Source organism: Argopecten irradians, chromosome 7 (genome assembly GCF_041381155.1).
Source record: "Argopecten irradians isolate NY chromosome 7, Ai_NY, whole genome shotgun sequence".
Classification (NCBI taxonomy): Eukaryota; Metazoa; Mollusca; class Bivalvia; order Pectinida; family Pectinidae; genus Argopecten; species Argopecten irradians.
Genome location: NC_091140.1, coordinates 36309193 through 36335083, shown reverse-complemented (window position 1 = coordinate 36335083; position 25891 = coordinate 36309193). Strand labels below are relative to the sequence as shown.

The following is a 25891-nucleotide window of genomic DNA, read 5'->3' as shown; positions in this document are numbered from 1 at the left end:
AGTGTAGATAGCCCTATATCGAACTGAGAAAAATTGAAACACCTTAAACAGGAAGGCGAAAACGACAGACAAATCTATATTTATTATATCAACTAAATGATACCGTGGCAAATTGGTAAATTATCGTCCAAAAAACCCTAGACAGTCTACAATGTATCCGATAGACCGGGTTGGAAATGTACATATAAGTTTAAGCAAAGGTATATATACAATTATCGATAATCACGTTATAAATAATCACTGGTTTTTTATGTAATTATATATTAGATAATTCGAAATTTATATGCAAGAGTATATGGAAGTGTAATAAAATTAATGCTATTTAATTGGCATAGCTTGAAATCAATTTCTACATTTAGTTTGGAGTGATAGGGGATGTATTATACGCCCCTAAATGTCTATTTTGCCTTTCGACCAAAATGACCATGGTTAGAAGAAGCTGCATAACAGTATGCTAATTTCCATATATTCCTAGCTTTGGTATTTTCAAACCCTAGAAGAAAAAAAAGCACCATTCGGTATTGTTTTTCCTCTAACGAGTCACAACTTACACTATTAATTGGGCAGAAATAATGTTAAATTAAATATACCATCTGATGTTTTGTTTCCTTGTTGATTTCAATTTTGTTTCTTGACATAAACCGCAATAAAGTGATATTAAAAATGCAAAAGTTATTGTTTCTTCCATCAAAACATATTACAATTTTTATTATACATTTCGTGTAATAAAGAAATTGATGTCTTTGTCGTTACGGATCTTAAACTTTTATCTAATGACCCGTTCAAACTAATGAGAAATGACGGTGTCTAGCCCGTTTGGGACGTGTATCGACGTGGACAAACCGATGTAGTAAAGGTTATGATATACATTATGGCGGCCCAATTACTGTGTCTAAGGACGCGACCATAATCGCTCATTGAGTGATTTACTTCACACACAGACAAGAAATGTTCGTCAAAGCGATACTGCGGGGGGATTTACAAGCTGTAGTCATGCCTGTTGCATATCTATTACAACACTTTGGAGCATTCGTTCGTTAATAATAATGATATAATGTATTTTACTATGTTATATACGCAGTTCTTTGCTTACACTCTTTGTCTCTGAGTGGCTATTTCCTCTCGTCATGGATATTTACTAGGGATGAGCTCAAATTATGGTATAGTTTTTCGTGATACATTTGTCATGTTTGTGACAGCGTCTAGTCGAGTGTGGCTTATAAATGGTTTCTCAAGAAGGATTGGATCTAGGGACAGAGAGAACACTGTACGATCACAATCTTATGTCAGAGGCTTAAACCTTACATAACTAAAGCATTCAAATAGTGTTACGACATAAATACATTCAGATATTATTTAATTGATTATACTATACGTATGAACTACAAGATATATTTTAATGAAGATACCAATTCTAATGGAATCAGTATCAGTTATATTTTTTTCTGAAATGCAATTTAAGAACGGGTTAGTAAACACTATGAACAAATGTGATGAAAACGTGATTTAGGTTTGAGAGAAATATAATCTTATAATGGTCTTTCAAGTGGACAGAGATGCCACAATCCCAGTGAAAGACTTTGACTGTCAACACACCCAGCCGATATTTTCCTCTCAGATCGAGACTGATCTGTCCAGATCCATGTAAGATTAATAGAATCTTAGATATCTCAACCCGAGTGAAAGGCTTTGGCTAATAAACCCGAGGCTTGCCAAGGGTTGGTGGCTCAAATCTTTTCTCGGTCCAGTTGACAGACCCATGTAACATTATTTTTCTCCCATATCCAAAAAAAAATCATATTGTAAATTATTTTCATATTGTTGACAATTAATGGTGTACCCGACAATTATCTCTGCATGTATCGATGACGTCATTGCCAAGCGCGTGTGAATTGCCTTTTCCCTACCCCGGTAAAAGACGGTTTTTGATACATTAATAAGTGCCCAGTTAGAGAAACCGAGCAATCCTTACCTAAAAAATTGTTGATAATTTTTTAGACATTTCGTGTTTAGTGTATCTAAAGACGATGGACATCATTAGTTTTATCATTATTTGTAAATTTTGTTAATATTAGTCATAAAACATCCTACGCTAAGCAACAAAACAACTGTTGGTTGCAAAGTGTAATTTCAAATTGGTTGTTTCCTATGTTAGCATAAACTAAGCATTTTATGTAATTCATTTAAATGGTCGGTTAACTCAAAATCGTCGATAAAAAAATCTACTGAACCCACTACTTCATGTTAATTTATTACGCGTATTGTTAACGACCTGTCAAGTGCATATTTATATGGATATATGTCCTAGAATATATCTAGGCAACTATCACTGATGATACTTCGAAGTGATTCCGGATATATGCTAATTAGACTGGTGTTCCCTGTAACAATATTACATAATGTCCAATACAAGAACAGGTGCTTTATGTAATTTGTACCAGGATAGGTCTATAATATTTACTAGCCCTGGAGGTTTACTTCATCTGAGTATAGTGTCGCTATCAAAGCATAAATCAAATAAAATGATTATTCACATCTTCATTCCTGAATACAGTAATTAAGAAGAACCGAATGATTCCTATCTGTTAGTGTAATCAATATCATGTATCATACTTGTTTTCCCCAAAGAGAATTATGCGAAAACTGGCTCAATAAAAATCAAAACATCAAAGAAAGACGTTGATAACTCATCACACATAACTAGCGAAAATTTAAAATCTTTGAAGAATTATCTGGATATATTGCCAATGCCCGTAATCACAAAGACCTTGAGAAGCAAATAAATGTATTTTAACTGACAAAAATAGTGCTTCTCTCGGAGCAAATGATGCAGAAGAAATGCAAGGATTAACCGAATTTCAGCGAATGCGACAAAGTGCATGTTGGTTTTTTTTTTGTTTTGTTTTTTCTAATTCTGAAAATGCACAACACAGATAAATCCAGCTGGATCTAGCTGTTTGTTAAAACTGTGGGTTACAACCTGCGTGCATTCCATACAATTACATGTTACTCGATGTAAAGAATCGCATATTCCGTTTTTGCACATCACAGACATATACCCCTGTGAATATGAATCCATTACGACGAAATTAAAATGTGAACAAAGAAATTTTTTTAATGTCGAAACGCTCACAATCAAATTTTTTGCTTAATGCTTAAATTTTTCACACAAGGGCAGATAACTCCATCAGATATAAGAAAGAGTTTAATCAGTAACGAAGAATGGTAAAATATAAATTTAAGTTTCATGAAGGAAAAAGTAACTTTGATTGAAAAAACAGCATATAGAAAAAAGCCTATGACCAAACGTATTCATACAATTATGAAGGCGATTGAAACTGGGTATTTTTATGTCATTTAACAACTTCTAAACATATCCTGTCTAACAAAGATTTACAAAACATAAATATGTTGACAATCAACCGGAAAAATTGTTTTGCCTTTAGGCGTATGTCTTGTATTCAACAGCCATCCGTCCTTTATATATCCTAACGGAAGGATATTTACAACTGTGGTAAAACGCTATTATGAATGAGGTAACATGAATAAATAATGGTTGAAGTTAAAGGAAACGTTTCTAAATAAATCCGAATGAATCTGTGTGTTGATATTGCCCGGACATTCGGTATGACGTCGGGACTTTACTGGCATTACCGCCCTTCTAGCCATATTGGCAGATGTTATGTCACCGACGCATCGAAGCGGAAGTAGAGAGTGTTGAAAAGGATTATGGGTAATAAGATTGAGAATGTGTGTTGGGCGATAAGAGGATGGGTGGTTATTAGATGGTGGGATGTAATGATGCGATTCCTACGTTGTTTGTGTCTAACAGAATGAGGTATATCTGATGATAAATCAAACACTCGCAACCTTCATACTTGGTGACATTGTTGGGTATCTTGCTAACACGAGCAAAGTCACGACTCAAACAACATGTGTTGAAACAAGATTTAAAACTGCATTTTATGGCATTATCACGCTTCAATGCACAGTCACGATGTATTTTAGAAAAGCAAGGTCAGAAATGGTAAAATTTAATGTTATTTAATCCATTTGATTTGAAACATCTTTGTCAATAAAATTTGTTGAAATGAAAGGTAAAAGGGTGCAACCGCCGATTACTTTCGACACAAGCATGCAACCGACTCTAGATTTTTATCAGGAGCAAAAACCCCATGACTAGTATTTTTATTGTGTTAAACGTCCTTTTAACCACCATGGACATTTAAGGGCGATTTTCCTTGTAAGGAATGCGTTGCCTGTGTAAATGTGTGTGTATTTTGGCCGATGCAGTATTAGTAAACTCGTGTTGTGTTCTTTTGCAATATTGGGACTATTAAAAAAACACAATGCGTTTTGCATGAGTCCCATATAGAGCTGAAACTCACATGTATAACGTAACTGGTCTTGCGAGATTGCATATTTGTGCTGTTTCAGTATGGTGACACTATAAATCTTCCACGATATTTAAAGACGGATCATACTACTGTTTGTCACTATATTTCGTAAGATACGCATTTTCAAGTAATTTCTCCATACAAAATGTAGATATCGAACATAAATTCAAATAATTCTAAAATTATTGTTAAAAACCGTTAAATTAATGATCAGTTGTCGACAAAAAACCTTGATTCAGAAGTTATGAATTCGACAATATATTGTAAAATCAACAATGGCGCGAAATATTTTATTTACTTGAGAATGACGTGGTTTACAAACAGGAAAGAAAGAACTGATTTGTGTGCGATACGTCACGTCCTGTGTGACGTAAAGCACAAGTCACTACTGTTTAGGTTGTCCACGTGACTACTATTCAATAGTCCTGTTATATGACCAATATAAAGCACAACTAAACGGAACCGTTCTATGTGACATGTGTAACATTAACAAACCAAATCGATACAATGGTAAGAAAACAAACTATAAGAGGTTCTTGCATCATTTATCATAGATTGCACCTTTAGTGTTTTAATAAGTCAAAAATTGCTGTCAATAGCCATATATGCCACCAATCGGATTCTGTCTACTGAAACGGCAACAATGTGGTTTAATAATTACTATTTTCACTTGTTACAAAAGCATTATTTCTAATAAAGAGTTCTATAAATACCCAACTTCTGTTCTCAAGTATTGATTTGTAATTAATCACTGCGTGATGCATATTCTGGTTCCAAAGCTTTTGTCTCACTCCCTGTTTTATTACTAAGATATTGACCAAAGTTCCTGTGGTGTGTTTGATGCATGACTAAGCTATGACGAACTTAACAATTATTGTGCCTTTGTTGTGGTATATTGTTCTTCTATTGCTTGTTTGACATTTGAATTTGTCGCAAAATGTGCCAGAGACATTTTATATTCAGGAAAAAGCTAGTTGTACAACACAAGGCGATAAGACTATCCGGATGTCACCAACAACGTATCCTTTTCTGGTTACTTGTAAATCACTTTTACATCAGAGATCTTCCTTTAAAGCACATTTGACCTTATAATGTGGGAATAAATTGGTAACACAAGGTAATTGCCATTTTGTTGTTTATTTAACACCTTTAAAGATGCTCCACCGGTGATAGAGCATATATGATATTCATCATTTGAACAATAATTGGTGTTTAATCATGTATATATATGCCTAATTTACACAAAAAAATAATATAATTTATTTCGCCTTTTGTGCATGCGCAATCATTACTTCATTCCATAAAGGGTTAAGTGCAACGGAATTTTTTCGGGATGTAATTAATTATTTTTCATATTTTTAACTTGAAGTAAAATTAGAAGCTACAACCTTTTAATGGTGTTAATGGTGTAAAGTAAGTAACTTTTGTAACTGAAGAAAAATACTAAATCGTCTGCTCCTGCTTTTGATAGAGAAAAATACCATTTGTCAGCGATGGAGCATCTTTAAAGTGAGCAATTTACAAATGGTTCGTCCTTGAATTGGCATGTGCTTATGTACTTACAATAAGGTATTCGTAATACTTGACAGAATCCCTCACATTCTGTAGTCGGTTGGTTAGGTTGCGAAAAGTCGATCCTTGAAATGCCAAGTGCTTATGTACTTTAAGATGGTAGTACAGAACAGAAAAGGTGGGATTAAGACTGTCTCCCGTGTAAGCGTTGTGTTGTGTATGTGAAGTACGTGAGTGTTTTGGGAGACTGTGGTATTTTTTAAAACAATTTTGTCTGCTGTATGTTTGAAGTGTGTGCCTGTTTAAGAGACTGCGGTATGTTCTTGTTATGACTCTTTGTAAAGATGGAGAAGTCATTGCTTGGTAGTACAGTGTACATGATATCAATTATTTCCAGGTTTCGAACATGATATCCTTCATCATAAAAAAACATGGTTTTGATGCTAAATTCTTTTCGTACGCAACGTTCAAGTATATAAAACTGTTTAATTGCAAAATGATATTTTCAAATCGATAATCATTATAAATATATCTTGGCAAAGACCAGTGATTTGGTCCGAATGTGATATTGCCGCTCAATATATTTTGAAGTATTAGACTTCTATCCATCCGTATTACTGTAAAACAATTCACTTTCGTGTGAACTTAATTTTTGCGGGTGGTTACGCACTTAAAACCGCGTAAATGTTTTGAATACAGGTATAGTAGAACCCTCGTAATTTAAATTGTGAAATCAATCCTCGTGAAAATGTCTTTAAGTATCAAAACGCAACAATTAGTTGGGGTTAACAATAGAGTATTATGACATTATGTGAATTTGCTCTCAGTGTCAAAATTAATCAATATACAGTTGTGTGACCGCACAACCTTACAATGCGCGGTGTGAGCAACTGTATATAGCGTTTTCCCAAAAAACAAATACACGTGTATTCTTCCAATGCTAGTAGTGTAGCTATTCAAAATACCTAAAACAGGAATCCAACCAAATCAAACAGATAATTATCTAAATGGGAATCGACGCATCAATATGATTTAACATAATCTTGTTTTATGAATTATTCTCTTGCTTTATGTTGCTCAGCAAGTAAAGCTTTTAAAGCCGGTGTTAATAATTTAGATAAAGTTCATAGGAAAGGACATATAAATTTGCCTATCATCACGGTACTTGTATATATTTGTTAATTCAGCATGCTCTTTGACAAATTTCGCCTGATGTTACCGATAGCAAATAGATTTAAAACCAGACCATGTTTGCTATAAATCGTACTAATTGCAACTAGGTAAAACTTAAGTCTAGTGAGACAGCCAAAGTAATTAAGCGGGGGCATGCAATCGGTCATTACTTGTCTGTTCAAAAACGCAGACGGATTTAGATATTCATTTTTATTTGAACTAAGGGAAATAAATTGCAATTAAAAATCTCTCGCTGAAATAACTACCTTACAAGTACATCTGGGTGGAGACAAAGAAGCTATATTGGGAAAGGCGTCCAATTAATCTATGGCTCCATGTCGCGAAAGCTATTGTATACAATTATTTAGTCTTTGAAAAAAAATTCAAGAAAACGTTAATAAAATGTTGTCAAAACGTTATGCATTATATCAAATGGGGAAAACGCAGTTAAAATGGCTAGAAAGGAAACGTTCCTTAAACTATGTGTCAGTATTAACTATAAAACCCGAAATGAAGATTAAATCTTCGGAAATCGGACCTACAATGATATGGACTATTCTTAATTTAAAGAAGAATTGTAAAAACTTGACCAAAACACTTTCTCTATCACACATGCTGTTTCCCTATAAATAGAAGCTACAATAAGCATTGTTCTTTATTCGTTCGTGTAGGTGAGAATGGGGTCTTGACTTTTCGTGTTGAGAGGTAATTAGAAGGCGAGAAATTCCACGATGATTGTCATTTTGATTGAGTGAAGAGTCTTGTTACATGCGTAGTAATACAGGTAATCGGTAAACAGTCTGGGGTTAATTGGTCAATCCGCCATCATGGGATCCTTCCCTCACGCTATTGTTAGAATTAATACGTCTAGGTCGTGAGAACGCTTGGACCACGTGTACAAATGGAGGAGTGAAGTTGTACTTTTTTACTTGACAAAGTACATATTCTTTCCTCGTCCAAACGATAACGTCAGGATAGTTATCGCAAATGAAGACAAATGGATGTGCCTCTTTAAACATATTATTTAGCATAATCGTAGGTCAAATCGACAAGTAAATATGGAGAAATGAGATGAACTCGCTAAAAGTTACAGACATATTTCATCGGCAAGTCTGATTCGCTTGTAATCTGTGAAAGCAAACGCGGGTGTGGCAGAATATTTTGTAATTTACGTGCGAGATAGTTTAAAGACCAAAAGTGATATATATCATTTCCATTAAACTCAGCTTCCATAAACCAACCAACAGTACGAACACCCTTTGACGTTGCAAGGCTTTAAACAATTGATTAACCCAACTTATTTTGAAATATTGAATTCGTATCTTCATGCATACACATCATAAAGACAGATAAGAGATGCGTACGCCATATACTATTTGATATGTTCACACGTACGTATACATTAATTCTCGGTATGAGAGCATCCAATATTTTGGTAAAATGCTTCGGCGGCAGCCGTTGTCCGAACGCATGGAATTGTATTTGGAGTCAGGAAGACGGTTTCAGGTCCAAATGCGTCTGTCTCCGTGCACGAACAGTTTCTAATAAGTGTCCTCTGCTGTTTATCAAAGGCATTTACCCTTTGTGTTTTATTTGGGACAAAGAGGGCGATGTGTATGTATATATTGTACATTCTCTCCCCCAATTCAATTTCCCAGCATATTGATTCGCACTGGTTGTTGTGACGGTCATCCGATTCATGCGCCTCTCTGATGGAAATAGCTCTTATCATTCGAAACCATACACTTCCCATCTTTCAACCCCTTCCAGAAAATTACAAAATCTCTCTCTGTATACATATACACTTCAATACAATGGAACGAAAATTGCATAACGCTACGGTCAAAAGCAGAACTCTATGCTTTCATTAGTATTCTCTTTTAACCACGTCTTTGAAACGCTTTTATCACCATAGATACCGATCAGTGCCTCGCAGATGCTTTGAAATAAGTTTGCGAAATGCTACTTTTGAAACAACTAGTGTATTTGCCCTGGCGAATAATTGAGGATCAAAAGCAAGAATCGCTATATAATTTTTCTATTAAGGAAAGTAGTTGGTGTGTTAACTGTTTAAAGGATCCATGCGTGACACTGTTCTGAACGAACAAGCCAACACGCTCATAGAACATTAATTACGTCTTGAGTATGCAGTACTTGTGTTGATATACGCTTATATGTCATCGCCAGTGCCTAATGTACGCACTGAGTGTGAAATAGCATACTAGTACATGTTGCCAAGTTGGATTAACCCAAGGCCCAGTTATCCAAAAGATGACTTTATGTATCTCCACGAAATTAAGAAAGTAGGTAAAGAGCTGGTTTCTAAATAATCTGGTAAAAATTTGTTAAGTTAGTAAAACAAAAAATAATTTATCATTTTTTCAATATTTCTGTTAAACTGTGCTTAAGCACCTTTTGAACAACCAGACCCTGATGTAGGTATTCCTAACCAACAAATCTTTGCAGTAACTCAATGTCGCGTTTTCCTGTTTTTCAAGGTTATTGAATTTCGCGATCTAGGTTTCTAATGTTCCATTTTACCTTTATTTGAAATATTTTCGCGGCAACTTGATTTCGCTTTTTCTTCAATCGACTTTTTCACGGTCATTGAATTTCACAATCTAGGTTTCTAATGTTCTATTTACCTTTAATTAAAACATTTTCGTTGCATTTATTTCCGCGATTTTTCATCGATTTGGAATGACGCTAAATTGAATTGCACGCAAAATAAGTTGGTTTACAGTGTAACATACTGTATAATTTCTAATATTCACGGGAGTATTAAGTTCGCTAAATTTGCGGATTCCACCAAGTTCGCGATTTTTTCCCCTTTCAAATTGATTAAATTGCATTTACATAACATACGTTGTCATCTTAATGACGCTTTCAAGGGTTTCGTGAAAATTGATACCGGCGAATAAGTTCCAAAACAGCAAATCGCGAAAGTTTGCATCCGCGAAATTCAAAAACTATGCAGTATGTTCACAAAGTCACAATAACTGTAATTTCATATTTCACCTTAATATGTAATTTATCATGTCAAAGTGATTGCTTATTTCGAGATCACTAGTAAAGAACTTTTCAAATAACTAATGCGTTGCATTCACTTATCTATAATGCTATAGACCATTCCAAATTATCGTTACGTCATTTCTTTATAATCGATTAAAATCGGGTATCTTTTTATATCTCAAAGGTCAAGTACGCCAGTACTACGATATCAGGATCTTTTGAAGATAATTATCTTATCTTTTTTATGCTTCAGTATCAACTTTGAAGATTTTAATGGATGTCATGACTTTGGGTGTGCATGTTACATTATACCTTATTTCATCTGACAAATTTTTACGATTGATCACCAATCAATATATTTTTGCAATAAATCATGTCATGCATGACTTACTAATGTGATGGTTTTAAAAAGAGAACGACTTGATAATGATAAATATGTATCAATATATGTTCCAATTATTTTGATTTATGTAACACCTTGTTGGGTAAAGAATTATGATTTCTCAAATAGCGCCTTAGAGCTCAAATAGCGCCTTAGAGGAGTTTAGATTAGGAAATGTATCTTTTTTGTATAGACTCCAGCTGAAAGCATGCGATCCTTATTGCTTTGAATAATCTCAACTAATTACTAATTATTAGACTTGAACTTGTACATATTTTGTAAATTTCTATTTGCTTTGTTTTGTTTCTTTGTTTTCATGTTAAATGTCATTCTTTATGTAATCTTCAATTCTGGAGGAAATAAAGATAATAATAAAGATAACAATAATACTTGTGTGGTGTTCGATTTCATAGCTTTGCGATTTCCAGTTATCATTTGTTATCATTTTTATTCGACTTATACAGTAGATACAAAACTTGATAATTTTCATTTTCGTGTGTGTTTTCACTGATGCTACGACTTCAAGCCAATCACAAAATTCGCTCCCAGATCCTCGCCTAAATAATATAAGTCAAAAGTCGTTATGCAAGAAGTACTACATAAGTAATCGTATAATTATTACACTGTTATTCTATCTCAACTGACGACGAACTAAAATGTTTCTTATTAAGTAGTTGGTGCAAGTAGAGGTACAAGGGTAAGAATATAAGTCACCGAAAAGTCACAAATATTTCGTATATAGTAATTAAAGAATATCTGACTCGTTCTAGATAAATATTGTAGATTCAGTTACTTCTAAAATATCGCAGGACAAATTGTAACTGTTGCATAATGTTATGATTAAGTAAGAATCAGACAATTTCTTTAACTATTGTGCTTTGCTTTGCTAACCACCACGTTTTCATACAAATAAATATTTATTTCTTTTGTTTAGTTTTTGTTGTTGTTGTGTTTTACGTATTTTGACCTAGATGACGAAATGTCATGGTGGCATACAGAAGCTGCTAATTCCGCAACGACAACCATACGATACTTTTAGCCACCGCGACCCCTCATGAAATATCAAGTTGTGTTCCAAGACCATTCTCAAGAGAAATTTCACCTTATCAAATTTAATCCGTGAATACAGTTTTACAATTAGAAAAAACGAAATTACCTCCCCAGTGCGTTCAGCTATATGTCGCTTTAATAAAGCCTTTCACAAAGGCATCATATAAGGCATTATCACTTTCCGGATTCAAGGTCACATCATTTCAGGGATTATGTTTTTATAGCAGTAAACGACCTGGGGGACCAACTGCAGTGTGTTAAGAATGACCTGCATTGTTATTTTGAAATCTTTATCATTTTGATGGTGCGCAAAATGCTCTCTCGAGTCACATAACACACAAATCAATATGTTACGTTCGAAAGTAATTGAGTTTCGCAACATTTCAGTCATTTTAATGTCAGAACATCAGGCATTCAACAAAAATCGGAATAGAGCAGGTGCATTCAAGGGTTCATTGCCGAACAGCAGTCATGCGTACGGTATAGTCTTTTCCCTCTTGTTTGTTCAACGTTGACAACAATTGAAGGCGACATAGCAAAATTTGTACTTGCAGATGTTTTTTTCTTTTATTTAAATTACTTTGAGATTGAATAAATCAGTTCATGTACTGTTAAAATCATGGAAGAAATTAGAGAGTTCTACAATAGCACTGCACGAGAACAATCCAAGCGAAATAGATATTAGTTATAAATAGACATAATAATCTCTTATGTTACGCTCATATGATCACAGCGATCGGTCAAAATTATCAAAAACGATGTTGGAGTATCGGAGTTCCTGATATTTGAGTACAGTGACATGTGTGTAATTGTACTGTATCTGGAATTTTATTGCTTGATGTTCTGGAAGTTAGTGACTCAATATCAACAGTTGATGGCCAATTTTTTCTTGGGTACTGCAGCATTCACCCAGCCTCTGGTTTTCACAAATGCGAATTCAAAAATCTTGATAACAGAACGTGTACCACGACGCGATATCTCATTTACAACAAAAGGTACTCTTAGAGTGGTCCACATAATGCCTGTCATCTGTCTGACTGCCACAATACCCATATAGACCAGATATAGAAAACAAGCTCGTCGACAGTTAGCCGTTTTCTGATACTGACAATAGCAGCGAATGCGTTAAGGTCTAGGAGAGGGGATGACCTTAGGGCTCTTCAGTCGACAATCAGAAATACGTGTCGGACATTACCCCAAATTGTCTGTAATACGTCGATCTCCTTAAAGGAGCAACAAATGTGCCTTTCCAATATCGACATGGAGAATCGGAGTTTCGGATGCCCCTGGGACAGATCCAGTGTGTTCACGTCAGATTCCGTGATTTATGGCGGTCCAATTGACGACAACAACCAAGCGCGCCCACATCGTCCTTCACAACACTCTCGTATGGTAAGGACCTTACTCGGCCTGTTCGATCGATCTCCAATTACACAGGGTCCGTGTGTAGACATTCATCTTCAACGGTCTAGCTGTACATGTTGTATGGCATTGTTGAAAAATCAAAACCGATATTACTTATTATAACATTTTTCCTGGGATTCTATAAGAACGTTTCTGTTTACGATTTGTTTTGACCTTGAATATATGTGTATGATATTGTAACATAATGGGACTTTGCAAGTCAAAGGTCGTTATTCAAATAATAGTTGTAAAAAAAAAAACAAATATATGCAAACGTGTCCATCAGCCTTTTGGCTTTTGGCTTAACAAAATAAGGAATTTTCTGAGGAAAATAAATGTTATCGAAAAAGAAAATTCTATTTTTGTACAACTGTTTGTCATTATTTTATTCATATAATGTTTACTTATATATGTTTTAACAATCATTAGGTTTAAATATTTTAGTTTTAAGATAACTTTTCATAGCAGCTTACACTTTGTTATAATTTATCAACATGAATTTCTGCAGATCATTTCACCCATGTGTTGTTGTGTGTCAAACCAATCTAGAGTCACACAACGCAATGTCTTTCTGTATATATACAATTCCAACTACAAAGGCAATTGTTGGTTGACACTTTTTATTATTTCCAAATATATAGATATGTATCAGGGGTCGATATATACGTAGATATAAATAAATCAATATGAAATGAGACACCTTTAACGATATAAATAAATAACAAGGTCATCCAATAAGAAATAGATTAAACACTAACAAACAAAAAACTAAACTAGAAACAAATTTCGTATTCCCGCCAAACAAGATGACGTCACAGGTTTATGTACACTTTTCATTTCATAGTAAACTCTTTTTTCTTTTGACAGAAAACTTATATTTATAAGAATTCTGAAAGAAAAAACTAGAAGAAAACGATTCAGTTTTGAGAAGACTCGGTTCTAAGCAGTGATTATCCCTGCAAATCATCGTTGCATCTTTTCGGGCATAAACCTTATCATCACCTTGAATGAACGCCGTGAAAGAGACGTGAACACAGAAAATAAATAAAACAAATAGGATGATGTCGGATGATGTCTCTTGGACCCTCTAGGACCAGATTGAATGAGTATAATATCTGGTCGTTAATATCACAGCTAAGCACTGATATAATGTACTATTCAAACAGTAATATCAAAAGGTCTTGTAATTTTCATTAAGGAATAACTTCTCTGTATTTCGATACTTCTCTGTATTTCGAAAAAAAAAAATCATTTTTCCAGCTAAATTTCCTTTTATAAATATGCTCTAAAGTTTTGGTTTGTTTTTATCTATTTACTTAATATCTATTTGAAATAAAGTCATTTGAAAACAACAGAATACTGCACATGATTTGAAACAAGACATTTATCTCAACGCAAGATAAAACAACAAATGTAACATTTTCTTATTTATCTTGTATAATCACACACATGCATTACTAATAATACAATGATCATTAAATCATATGCATTTACAAATAAATAGTATCATATATATTCATATTTACAGTTATTTATATATTGTCGATGATAAGAAAATCATGAAATAGTATTTATATCACAATCAAATGTTTATGCCAATATAATGTCTAATTTGAACGCTTTGGAATTATCCGTGTCATTTCCAATAACTTATAAACAGTACTAATACTAAATTACGTGCAAAATATTCATACATAACTGTTTATACATATAACATATCTCCTGTCATAAAATATTTTATTTTATTCCCTCAAATTCGAAATGATCATATACTTCAAAAATGATTCCATCTGTATTAATGCCATTTTTCTAGCATTATAGAAAGTCGGGTTACAAATCATTCTATAAACTTGACCAATATTTGCTGTCGGTGCATATTTTGACAAAACACAGATTCGACGCCATTGAAATATTCAATACAAATTGGCCATTAACAAGTCTGGGCCTGCGATTCTTATTTGGTGTATGGTGTTGATAAAGAATGTCTGGCTTAGCTTATAAACCGCATTATATTTAGTCGTTTTCCAATTCAGCATTATGCACATCAGAACCATGAAGGAAAACAAAATGCCTAAGATAATGAAATTGTCCTGATTCACAAATAAGGTCATGAATTACAAATAGAAACCTTATTGAGATAATTTCCGGTACCATTTTCTATCTCCACATCGAATCTTTTGCAAACTGTCTGCTTTTTAGAATTTAAATTAATTAAAAAAAAACCGGAAAACTATAAGTTCAATAATTTATCAAAGTTAATCCTACTTGCGTAGTTAGTGCTGAGATAAAAAAAGAACCTTTTACGACAAATGTGTCAATATATCATGACTTGGTAAACGCGATATGTTTGTTTCCTGGAAAAAAACATCGAAATACCATTATATGACTATGTGCATTCTGACTTCAACAACATCGTTACCATGACAACCATATCTGTAACAGGAGGTGACCATGTACCCATGCGCTATAAACATATTCTATTGCATGTCAGTGATAGTACATTAAACTACACGAACCATTACGGATCAATTATTTTCTTTTCTATTCATACGAAGTGTATAATATAGGAAGAACTGTATTTTATCACGCGGCCTGTTTTCTGGACAGGAAATACGTTTTCATAGGTGTTGGTTTCCCTTTCATTTTCGTCTCGCCTTTATATGTTAGCTCGATACTAGGATCAAAACAATCTTTGTCCTCAGTTAAATACCTGGAAAACGAAAGTAAACCTTATTGACAAAATGGACTACGTCATAATATATATAATATTACATTATGCACTACTTAACATTAATCAATTTAGAAATGGGATGATGTTCGGGGTATATATTTCAGCTGATAGCTTTGGATTTTTTATGTTTTTTTTTATTTCTATTTGTAGTTCATTGGTTATGTGTTCATTGATCTTGCTTCAAACTAAATTCACAAGTCTAATTATGGAACTTTAGCTCAATCTACCATAAGTATTTGATTCATTTATATAAGCAAATCATGAAACAAATATTTTTCAAATATTTGCAATTTTGACCTGTCAGGTATTGTTGTTTCACTTCATATTTAGATACAAACTTCTTGGGGGACAGATATTGGTGTTTTTATAGCAAGCTTGACAGATACACTTTCACAAAAGAAAAAGTAAGCCAGTCATCAACGTTACGTTTATACATACTTGTGAGCATATTCTGACACGTTGATTTTGCCTTTCTCTCCCGTCGTTTCAGTTCGACTGGTCAAGTTGACAGTGTTTCCGAACAGACAATATCTGGGCATGCGCTTTCCGATAACTCCTGTTACAACTTCACCCGAATGGATACCGATTGTTGTCTGCAAAACGAGGACAAAATAAAATGGTATATACATGAAACACCACAAGGGAGTAAAAGAAGGTTGCGAGCAAAATTAGTGAGGTACGAGTCAGAAAACTACAAATAAGCCTTAAGAACTTGTGATGAAGTTAGGACTTTTGCTACTTCATTTAATTCAAAGTGTACCATTGTTTGCGTACCTAAAGATATACAAACGAAGAATCAAAGACTGTTCATCTATCTTCTTTATAAAGGCCATGCTATTTATGTTTAGCAATATTATCAACAACTGCGTAAATAAGAAATGATTATCTAAATATTCAAACCTTTATATTTTAGAGGTAAATGATATGTCATAACTTTTCACGCCAGTCATGTTGAGTTAAACATTACTGTCCATAGTACGTCTTCTGTATGGCACTAGTATATTATTTAAATTACGAATGGCCAAATTCATCACTGAACTTACATATACATTCGCTAAAATTTGATTACGTCAACATAAATATATTTACAGTATATCAATCAACTAGTTCTGACATTCATTAAAGTCAAACTTACAACAATTTTATTTCCATCCGGGTCAATGAGATCCTTTGATATATCCATCATGTCTAAGGCCAGTCTGGCGATACATAAAGTGTGTTCATTGCAGGGGACCGGAAGTCCACTCACCGCCATGTATTTGTCTCCAACGGTTTCAACCTTGGCGATAAATAATGAAATATAGCAAATTAATATAACTAGATATTGGCCTACTACAGTTATAACCAATATACATAACCTGTTAATGCAACAAGGATGTTTTGCTTCATTTAAATATCTATGAATAACAATCGGACCACCGTTTATATTTACATCAATCCTCTGGGTAATTTGAATAAATAGGAAATAGATGAAGGGCGTATAACACGTCACAGTTTGACACCGTTTTCATGTTAGAAAGTGTCCCTTTCTCTCTCTATGGCGTTAACTTCATCAAACAATATAACACGGGTTATCAATATCGACAACCACGGTGAAGAAAATCTACTCAGCGACATTTGCATATTGAACACTTTATCTTCATTTCGCTAATGGATACAACAATAAAACTTCCATATTTGGTTATAACGGCCCCATTGTGAATGCCGCACGTGCTATGATCTATAAAGGTCTCGTGTAACACCGCATGTAATGTATTTAGCCAATCAAATTTCCTGTAATCACCTTGTAAACATCCGGGTTATTTCCCAGCAGGTCGTCGAATTTCGTGTAGACGATGTTCAATAGATGAACGATCAACTCGGCGCCCTTGGCGTCAGAGTGCCTTGCACAGAACTCATTGAAGTCCTTTATACCGCTGAACAAGATGGTGACCTTCTCGAACTTTTTGGCGGGAACTGGACGTTGATGTCGAAGCTCGTGAGCGACAGATTCCGGAAGAATTGAGTACATCAACCTGATGAAATATACATCAATAGTAATAATTTATAGTCTCAGTCGCTTTCAAAAAGTTTCCTGTCATAGAGAGAAACAAATAATGAACTAATGTGATTCAAGTGGTATGAGATACTTAAGAACGAAAAGAAAGGTAGTCTTTGAGACACTGATTTAGTTGATGAGGTCAACGCCTTAAACGGTCTTATACACAGTGACAAATGTCCACATCATACCAAACAGAGATTTTGAAACAAAAAATAACAAAAAACAAAAACAGCATGTATCACAACAATTTCTTCTGCATACTATATTTATTAACGCCTGCTAATCTCAAGATAGTACAACTGGATTAGCATAAGATCAAATGGCGAACGCGATGACCACGCTACTTAAATGAACATTCTCACAATCCCAGCTAATTACAAGGACTTCACTGACAAGGACGGGCAAGCAACACAATGTTATGAAAATCAACAATATGGGAAGCTCCTCCGACTGATGAAGGGGATTTTTCTATGGAAATCACCACACAGAATACGCAGCGAATAGTCTGTGTAGGTACACCTCAGTGTAGTACGAGAATGAATGGAGGCGTTCGTAAGTCGATGTATCATTAACAGAAACTATAGAGATAGACTTAAATTGGTGTTCAAAGAAGTAATTCTTCGTCTGCCATTATACATCCATTTACTTAAATGTCATTTGCTCTAAACCGTTTATAATTTCATCTAACCATCTTTACCATGAAAATATAGTTTCGTTTATATAAATGGTACACATCGAAATGAGTTTGTAACGGATAAAATTGCAATATGATTTCTTTGCGAGGAAAACGTACATTTCACATAATCAAGAGATTGCCCATTACAGTATATATATAACAGACAGATTATTTAACCGATTTATATCTTCTCATAAGGTATATATTCGTTTCATGTGATAACCTCAATAAAGTGCGAGATAAAATTGTCAGTATAGCTGCAATGAAATATGAGACTTGCATCGCCTTGAAGTGCACCATTAAACAAGGAAAAACTAACGGTCAACAACATCCGACAACTTTAGACGAAATCCTTAGAAATGGTCTGGAGGTCACGTTTGGCTGAACATAAGTATTTTGCGTAAAAACATCCAGAAGTCTGATAGCTCGACTAGTTTGAAGGAGCTCTTAGAAAAGCAAACTACTTAAAACATTTACAGAAATGGTTGAAGCTGAATTATATTTCAAGATATATATTTTGTGTCGCTCTTAAAAAACTTTAAGCTGTCCGTCATGAGCATTTCGTACACCAATGTATCTCATATCATTGATCGACCTGTTTAGACACATGAATGTTCCCCTGGTGAATACCAGTCGCAAAAATTACCTCTTGACTATAGAGAAGAACTTCTTTTTAGCACAATTGGTTAAGTGTTAAACTAGTACGTCAGACACTCCAAGGTCAATCCATGGCGGAGGCAGTGATTAAATTAATGTGAAAATTATGCGTTCATGTTGCATAAAAAATTGTAAATCTATATATTACTGCTAAAACGAACATACAAACATGACAGATCGTAACCATAAGGCGAAGCCATTAAAAGTAAAGGGAAAAGAATAAAATGTTTCCGATGAGTAACCGTCTACTATTCCCAAATTTGGTCATAGAGTAGGCTAAGAACTAATTAGACTACTACGATAACGAAGACAAAATTCATCACGTGACCATCAGAAGGTTGACGACAACCATAGCATGTGATCAGATATACTATATGTGAATACGAAGAGAAGGAAATACTAATAGTGTCAATATTGGTCCAGTTTGACCTAGTTATCGATAAACACCATATAAGGACATTGAGGTGAAGGTTATATGCAAATATATTCTCTAATTAAATCAACATGAATAATTAGATAGATCCCTCGTGCTGCGTACAAAGAAAACAATCAATACCATCGATCATGTTCTCAAGACAAATTAACATTAGTATTATGTTAGGGGTATATCAATATTTACATTAATGATCAAAGATTTAAAGCTCCTGTAGGTACTAATTACAAATAACAACAGAGATGATCAAGGTCGTCATAATTCTGATAGTCACAGTATTTTCTTTTTCTATGTGACAAGAGATTATTGATGGTGGACGGGTGAAATGCCACGCAGTCACATTGGCTAAGTCAGTACTATCAGAAACGGTATTACACAGCGCGTAACCATATAACTCGATCATTTACTCAATTCATATAATAATTTCTAGTTTTATGTTATGATATTCGACAAATCTCTGTGTATGCCTGTTACTAAACAGAAGAACAATTAATTTTCAAAAGCAAATGGGTTAACTTAAAATAATTAGAAAATCATGGAGCTTAATGCATGTTCATAATGAAACATTAAGAAACACTCCGAAAGTGTCTCATTTGATTTTAACGTTGATTTTGGAACTAAATTAGCAAAGTAATGGCAAGTTTTTAAAATCATCTGATTGATAAATAACTTCAAGCCTAAAACAATGATGTAACTAATTTAAAATCCATCATATCAAAATATTCTTATAGGACAATATCATGGTACTGCTTTGCGATTCGGTCTGATATGTTTCGCAAATTGTAAGCTTATAAGAACGACAAATAAAGTTTGATAATGAAAATGCTACAGGATATACATCTGTATATATCAGCCGTTGTATTTCTCATAAAATACAACAGAACCGATGGTAAATGATTATCTTACATTCTGTCTAAGTCATGGTATTGACCGGATGTTTCTTATCTTTTAAAATCATTTGCTTAATGTCTATTAGATATTGAGCACTGATCAGGCCTCCATTACAACTCAGGTGAAGACGAGACTGAACAAATTCCATTACACTGAGGCCATCTCTTTGAAAGCATTCAGCGCAACTTTGCATGACAAGTTAACTATTTCATTAACGCAGTCACATTTTAAAATAAATACCGAGACATATGCTCGATGATGGGACTGTCTGTGAACACATCCAACAAAACAAAACATCACTGCCATACTTTGTTGCCAATGAGTAGGATCCCAAATTACCGTGTAACAGACAGAATAGTAACGAAATTATTTGGTGTTTTGTTCCGACGCAGACACATGTACATGCTAGGTAAACACCCAGAGGTGTTGGCGACTTGCTGGACACGCAATGTCTGGGTTGGGCGAACAACAGTATCATCTCTGGTTACTTCATGAATTCAATTTGACAGATTTTATCAGTATTAACCAAGGCATTATATCTTCGGAATTGTGTGATATTTTCTTTATATAAATTATTCATACAGATTAATAGAAAATTGATTTCAAATTATCTAACAAATTCAGCTAATATTCTAAAATGATTTTTTTTCAGGTAATTAAACTGTCAATTTAAGACAGAAAACAATTCATGATATAGGGTGACCATTGAAGGTAGGCATTCTATTGATTTTACAACCGACTCTGGTAAACATGCAATAGTCATCGAGGAACAAATTGTTTTGTCGACGATATTGTTTGCGTTTACAGTTACGAAATGTGGCATTGCAAACCTTATTCTAGTCTACATTCTAGATATTATCCGAATGTACAAAGGAAAAAAAACATTATTAGAAACAAAAGCAAACTTGTCATCAGAACGGGTTTGTTTGTGGTAATGGGTTATGGAAGATAGCAATATTACCTGTCAGTTTCTTTCTTTTCATGCTCTAATTCTCTGTGCGTCTGCTGCAACTGGTCGTTGAGAATTTCCAGTTTCTGTGTGAGTTTGTACCCCGCGGCAAACTGCTCTGAGAGTAACACAAGATCTCTTGTAGCATCGTGGAGGGGTATATCACTGATGTATAACCCTCTCCTCCCGAGGTCATCCAGATTAGCAACACTAGGCGAACACATGAACAAAAGACAATCCGACTCGGGTACATGGATCATCTGACCCTTCAGACGCATGCGAGAGTTCTCATCTTTGTCGACAAAAAGTCCTCCTGTGTCCAACTGTTTGACTCTTAATACAAACACAGTGTTGATATGAGATAGAATGTGATCGAACTCGAACGTCATATGTGGTCGTACCATCTCGAAGAAGTCGTCGATCCTGGCACCTTTTTTCATTGTACCAGGAATCGCCCTAAGCAAAGAACTTCCGACTTGCTGGATTTCCATCTTTCGATCAAAAAGGATATGGAAAGGAAAGGCTCTACTGAACGTAGCAGGACTTATCTTTTTCTCGTGAGAGAGACTATGTTCACAATCATTCATTTCGGATTTAGTGGCCTTGACCTTTGCAGCGTCTTCGATAATAACGAATTGAACGTGGTCACAATCATCCCCTTTTGCCTTGAGAATCTCAACTTGCACATCAGCTGCGTGTAAGTACTTGGCAACTGTCTTTACAATACCCTTAACGATATGTTCTAAACCCGGTCTGTCCGAATAATAATGAAGAATAGTCGCGCCGTCACTTTTCCGCTCTGTACACCGGAAGGATGGAGCGCGCATGCCTGGGTATATAGTAGCGAGATGGTCGTGGAGAGCATCCAGGTTTTGGAGGAAATCTTTCGTTGTGCCTCCTAAGACCTGTAGAATTTTGTCATAACCTGATTCCTGGCAGAATTCGAAGAACATCTTTCCGAACATTTCCAGAATCGTATTGGCGGGTGTTTCTGTAAAAGAATATCAACAAAGTAAGAACAATTTAATAGAGCATTTCGAAAACTCCATTGTAATTTGAAATATCATCGTGGGTGGGGAGGAAGAAAACATAATGTTAAAGATAATATTTGTTAGTCACGAAAAAAAAGTTATGGCAATTCAAAATGATACATCGGAACCAAGGAATGACCAGCAAATGTAAAAAAAATCTTGTTTTTCTCTAATACACAATTAATATGATAATTATAAGACTGAAATCAAATACGTCAATTACAAACAGTTAAACAATGGAAATAAATCAATATGTCTTTTACTGATATTGGTACACTTTGGAATAAAAAAAATCGTATTGCAAGTCAGTTAGATGTAACGAGTGAAAATCTACATTATCTCAGAGTAGCTATATCAGGATGTTCCGCATGTTGTGCTTCCAAGTCACATAAAAAGCGAGGTCGTTAACCCAAAGTAACGGATTACCGGGGCTAATCTAACGATAACGGTTGTTTATGGAAATATATTCGAGTGCGTTAGTAAAGCTTCAGAGCTCATTTTAAAGCTCTCGTGTCATTGATGGATTGATTTACAAAGTCAGTGGAAGAGTAAGAAAATCTGTTGAGTCTAACCACATTGATTCGCTGTCCTTGACATTGTTTGTATCTAAATGACAATGTCTTGATATATAATGATGACCAAAAAGGCTATGTACTTCACCTTTACTTATGTCAGCCGTTGGCACCAAGGATGATATTTCTAAACTGCAATAAGAAGCGCTTTGAAAGAAACCCCATTGAGAATATCGATGACAAATCCAATTATCTTAATCCAAATATACAGAAAAAGAAAATGGTTATATTTAATGGATAAATGGGCGATAGTAAAATTCCTAATATGTTAAAATCATCGGACCGACTTCGGGGAGTTTTTATTGCACGAGAATGTGGTTTCCATGACTGGGGATATTAACATGATTGGAGTCGGTTTGTACTTCCGGTACGATAAAACCGTTTACAAATGGAATTACCGTCGCGAGTATATAGCGTCTGTATTGACTGGTAGGAAAGGGGACCATATATGTGTGTAAGGCTGGACAACGGGAGAAAGTGTTCTGTGCAGGGCTAACGGCTATGATACACGAGTCCAGATCGCATCTGCCCGACGTTGTCAATGAATAACATTAATTGTAATATTTAGTTGATAAGTCTGAAAATTGGGTCGACATTATAGATGGGATGGAACGCTGGTCATGAACTCGTCATGAAAAAATCCTTAAGCAAGACCAAAAGTAAGTTGTAGCGAGTATAAGTTCGTTTGCAGTTATTGTTAGCTAGGTAGTATGTATTGTTTACTTCTGATTAAAACAAATAAATGAAGTATTTGATAGGACACGCCCAGTTCTCCAAATTTAAAGAAGAATTTCAAGTGAAAGAGGAAATCATGATGTTTTATATATGAATGTACTATAACATCAACCAGATTCATCTTTTATTTCCATCTGTTTGTCATTCATATGGTCTTGGCTAAGAATCTTGGCAAATGACTTCGGAAGAAAATTATATCGTGTGTCACTTAATTCTCTAATACAAGATATAACTATGATAACATAAACCTAGTATCTTTAAGAGCTGTTTATTACGATGATAAATGAAATATTATCGGATTTTGAGGTTATGCCATAGTTATAATAGTATATATTATTCTAAATGATGATATAAATCTACATTAAAATCTTGTTCATTTAAGATAACAAAAGGAATCTTAAAAGATATTGATATATATTAATTGTAAGCTAGTAAAATCCAAAATTATTCCTAGTAATTACTTTTCAGTCCAGAAAATATAAATATACAGTTTTAAGATGTATGGCTGAATCACTGAGGAATTAAATCAATGGGAGATTTGCATTTGAAATAGCAAACATGAATAATACCAAATTATCTTCTGTCTGTCTTGTATTTTGGGTTTTATAATTGGATGTGGCTTTGACTCCATTCTGATAATAGCTGTGATTAAGCCTTAAATTGTGTTTTACGAATTTACAAACAAAAACAACAGTGTTCTGTCTTTCTGATATAACATCTGTAACACCCTGCAGTCATACAATTTAGATGTAGCAAATATGTTTGCATTTTTCGCCATTAGTCTTAAGCATGCACTTTACATGTCGCCACGCAACTGACATTACCCATAATGCACCGCATGAACTCTAATGAAATGAAATTTTGCCAAATTTTTTTCGACAGAACAAACAAAAATAGCTCTTATAAAGCTTTAATGTTTACTTTTTCGTGTTATTCTTTTCTTTTTATTACCAGCTTAGATTTAAAATGACCTTGTTTTGTACTTCAAAATCGAGATGCGTCGTCTTTAATGAATGAAAATAAATGCGAAATTAAGAGCATTGCAAGTGCACGGTGCTGTACATATAATTTCGGTCAAGAGTGAAATGTTTATACTTTAAGAAAAGAGGGTTTTTTAACGTTCGGGGTTCAGCTGCTGAAATCAGAGGGACAATTTGACGATAACCATATGTTGTGTAGATAGGTTAACTGTTTCCTTCCGCAAAACAGACTAGACCTGTAACGTTGTTGTCACGGGTAAACTACAACATCCCCACTATATTGGTTTTCTTTTAGGCTTTTTTGAATCATACTTTAATAATTTATATTTTATTTTCGGAATTGGATGCATACAATACTGTAGGCAAAAAATATACATGTAGTCGGTAACAATTTATACTATATTTTGCAATTTCGAATAAGGATTTAGTTGAAGCTAGAAAAAAATATTTTGTTTTGAAAGCTAAAATAAGGATTTTGTTTTAAAGCTAGAAAAAGCTTTTCAACTAATTGTATTTACATCTAATGACACAGGTATTTGAGAAGCATTAAGAAGCTGAAAATCAATCAATTTTGCTTTGAGACAGGGGCGATGACCAGGCATTAAACACGTCGCCACAATTGATAAGTAAGCTTATCTGACACTCTTTCACATGCGTGGCTTTTAAACGCGGTCAGCGTGACATCGAATCATATAAGACTAAAATCCATTCGTATACATATCGTGATTAATCAAATAAGCTTAATCAAATATAAACAAAGATGATGACATGTCCAGCGTCCACGGAAGTAAATCTGACGCTTAGTTGACTGAGAGTCGGACGCTACATTGACACTGCACCACTCCCCCATTCAGAAGTTGGGTCAACGTTCGTGGTAGTGCGAAATAAGCTATATTCATCAATCAGTGTATATAATTTTCAGAATTGTCAGACAAATGTTTTTCTAGGCTTGTGTCGACGTGACAATCAATGAACCACTGTAGGATTTTACGGTTCCGTATTACCAGAAAGTGCTCTGGAGTCTCTGTAATACCAATACATTAATGTAGCGGCATCCTGATTCATTGAGAGAATCACATTCAGATGGTTATCTGGTAAATATAAGGAGAAATGTAGGTCAGCAGTGTCAGGAGTCCTGCAGTACATCGAACTGCTATGATAAATGTCGTGTTTAGAGAACATCACAACTAGATTTATAGCTGTTTAAGCGAGTTAGGTCGCAGACGATGACACACGTATGTATCTTAACATCATTTTCACTTTTA

At 34.5% G+C, this 25891-nt stretch overlaps 1 protein-coding gene across 2 annotated transcripts in view; it reads right to left on the bottom strand.

Annotated features, from left to right (window-relative positions):
- Positions 1–14157: 14157 nt before the first annotated feature.
- LOC138328285 (guanylate cyclase soluble subunit beta-1-like) overlaps positions 14158–25891 on the bottom strand; it is a 93804-nt gene continuing 82070 nt past the window's right edge. For both annotated transcript variants that reach the window (XM_069275027.1, XM_069275026.1), the window contains exons 4-8: positions 21321–22299; positions 17445–17676; positions 16797–16940; positions 16100–16254; positions 14158–15640 (exon numbers count right to left, since the gene is read on the bottom strand). In XM_069275027.1, coding sequence (XP_069131128.1) covers positions 15514–15640; positions 16100–16254; positions 16797–16940; positions 17445–17676; positions 21321–22299 — 1637 coding nt within the window. In that variant the 3' untranslated portion in view covers positions 14158–15513. The remainder of the gene's footprint in view (positions 15641–16099; positions 16255–16796; positions 16941–17444; positions 17677–21320; positions 22300–25891) is intronic.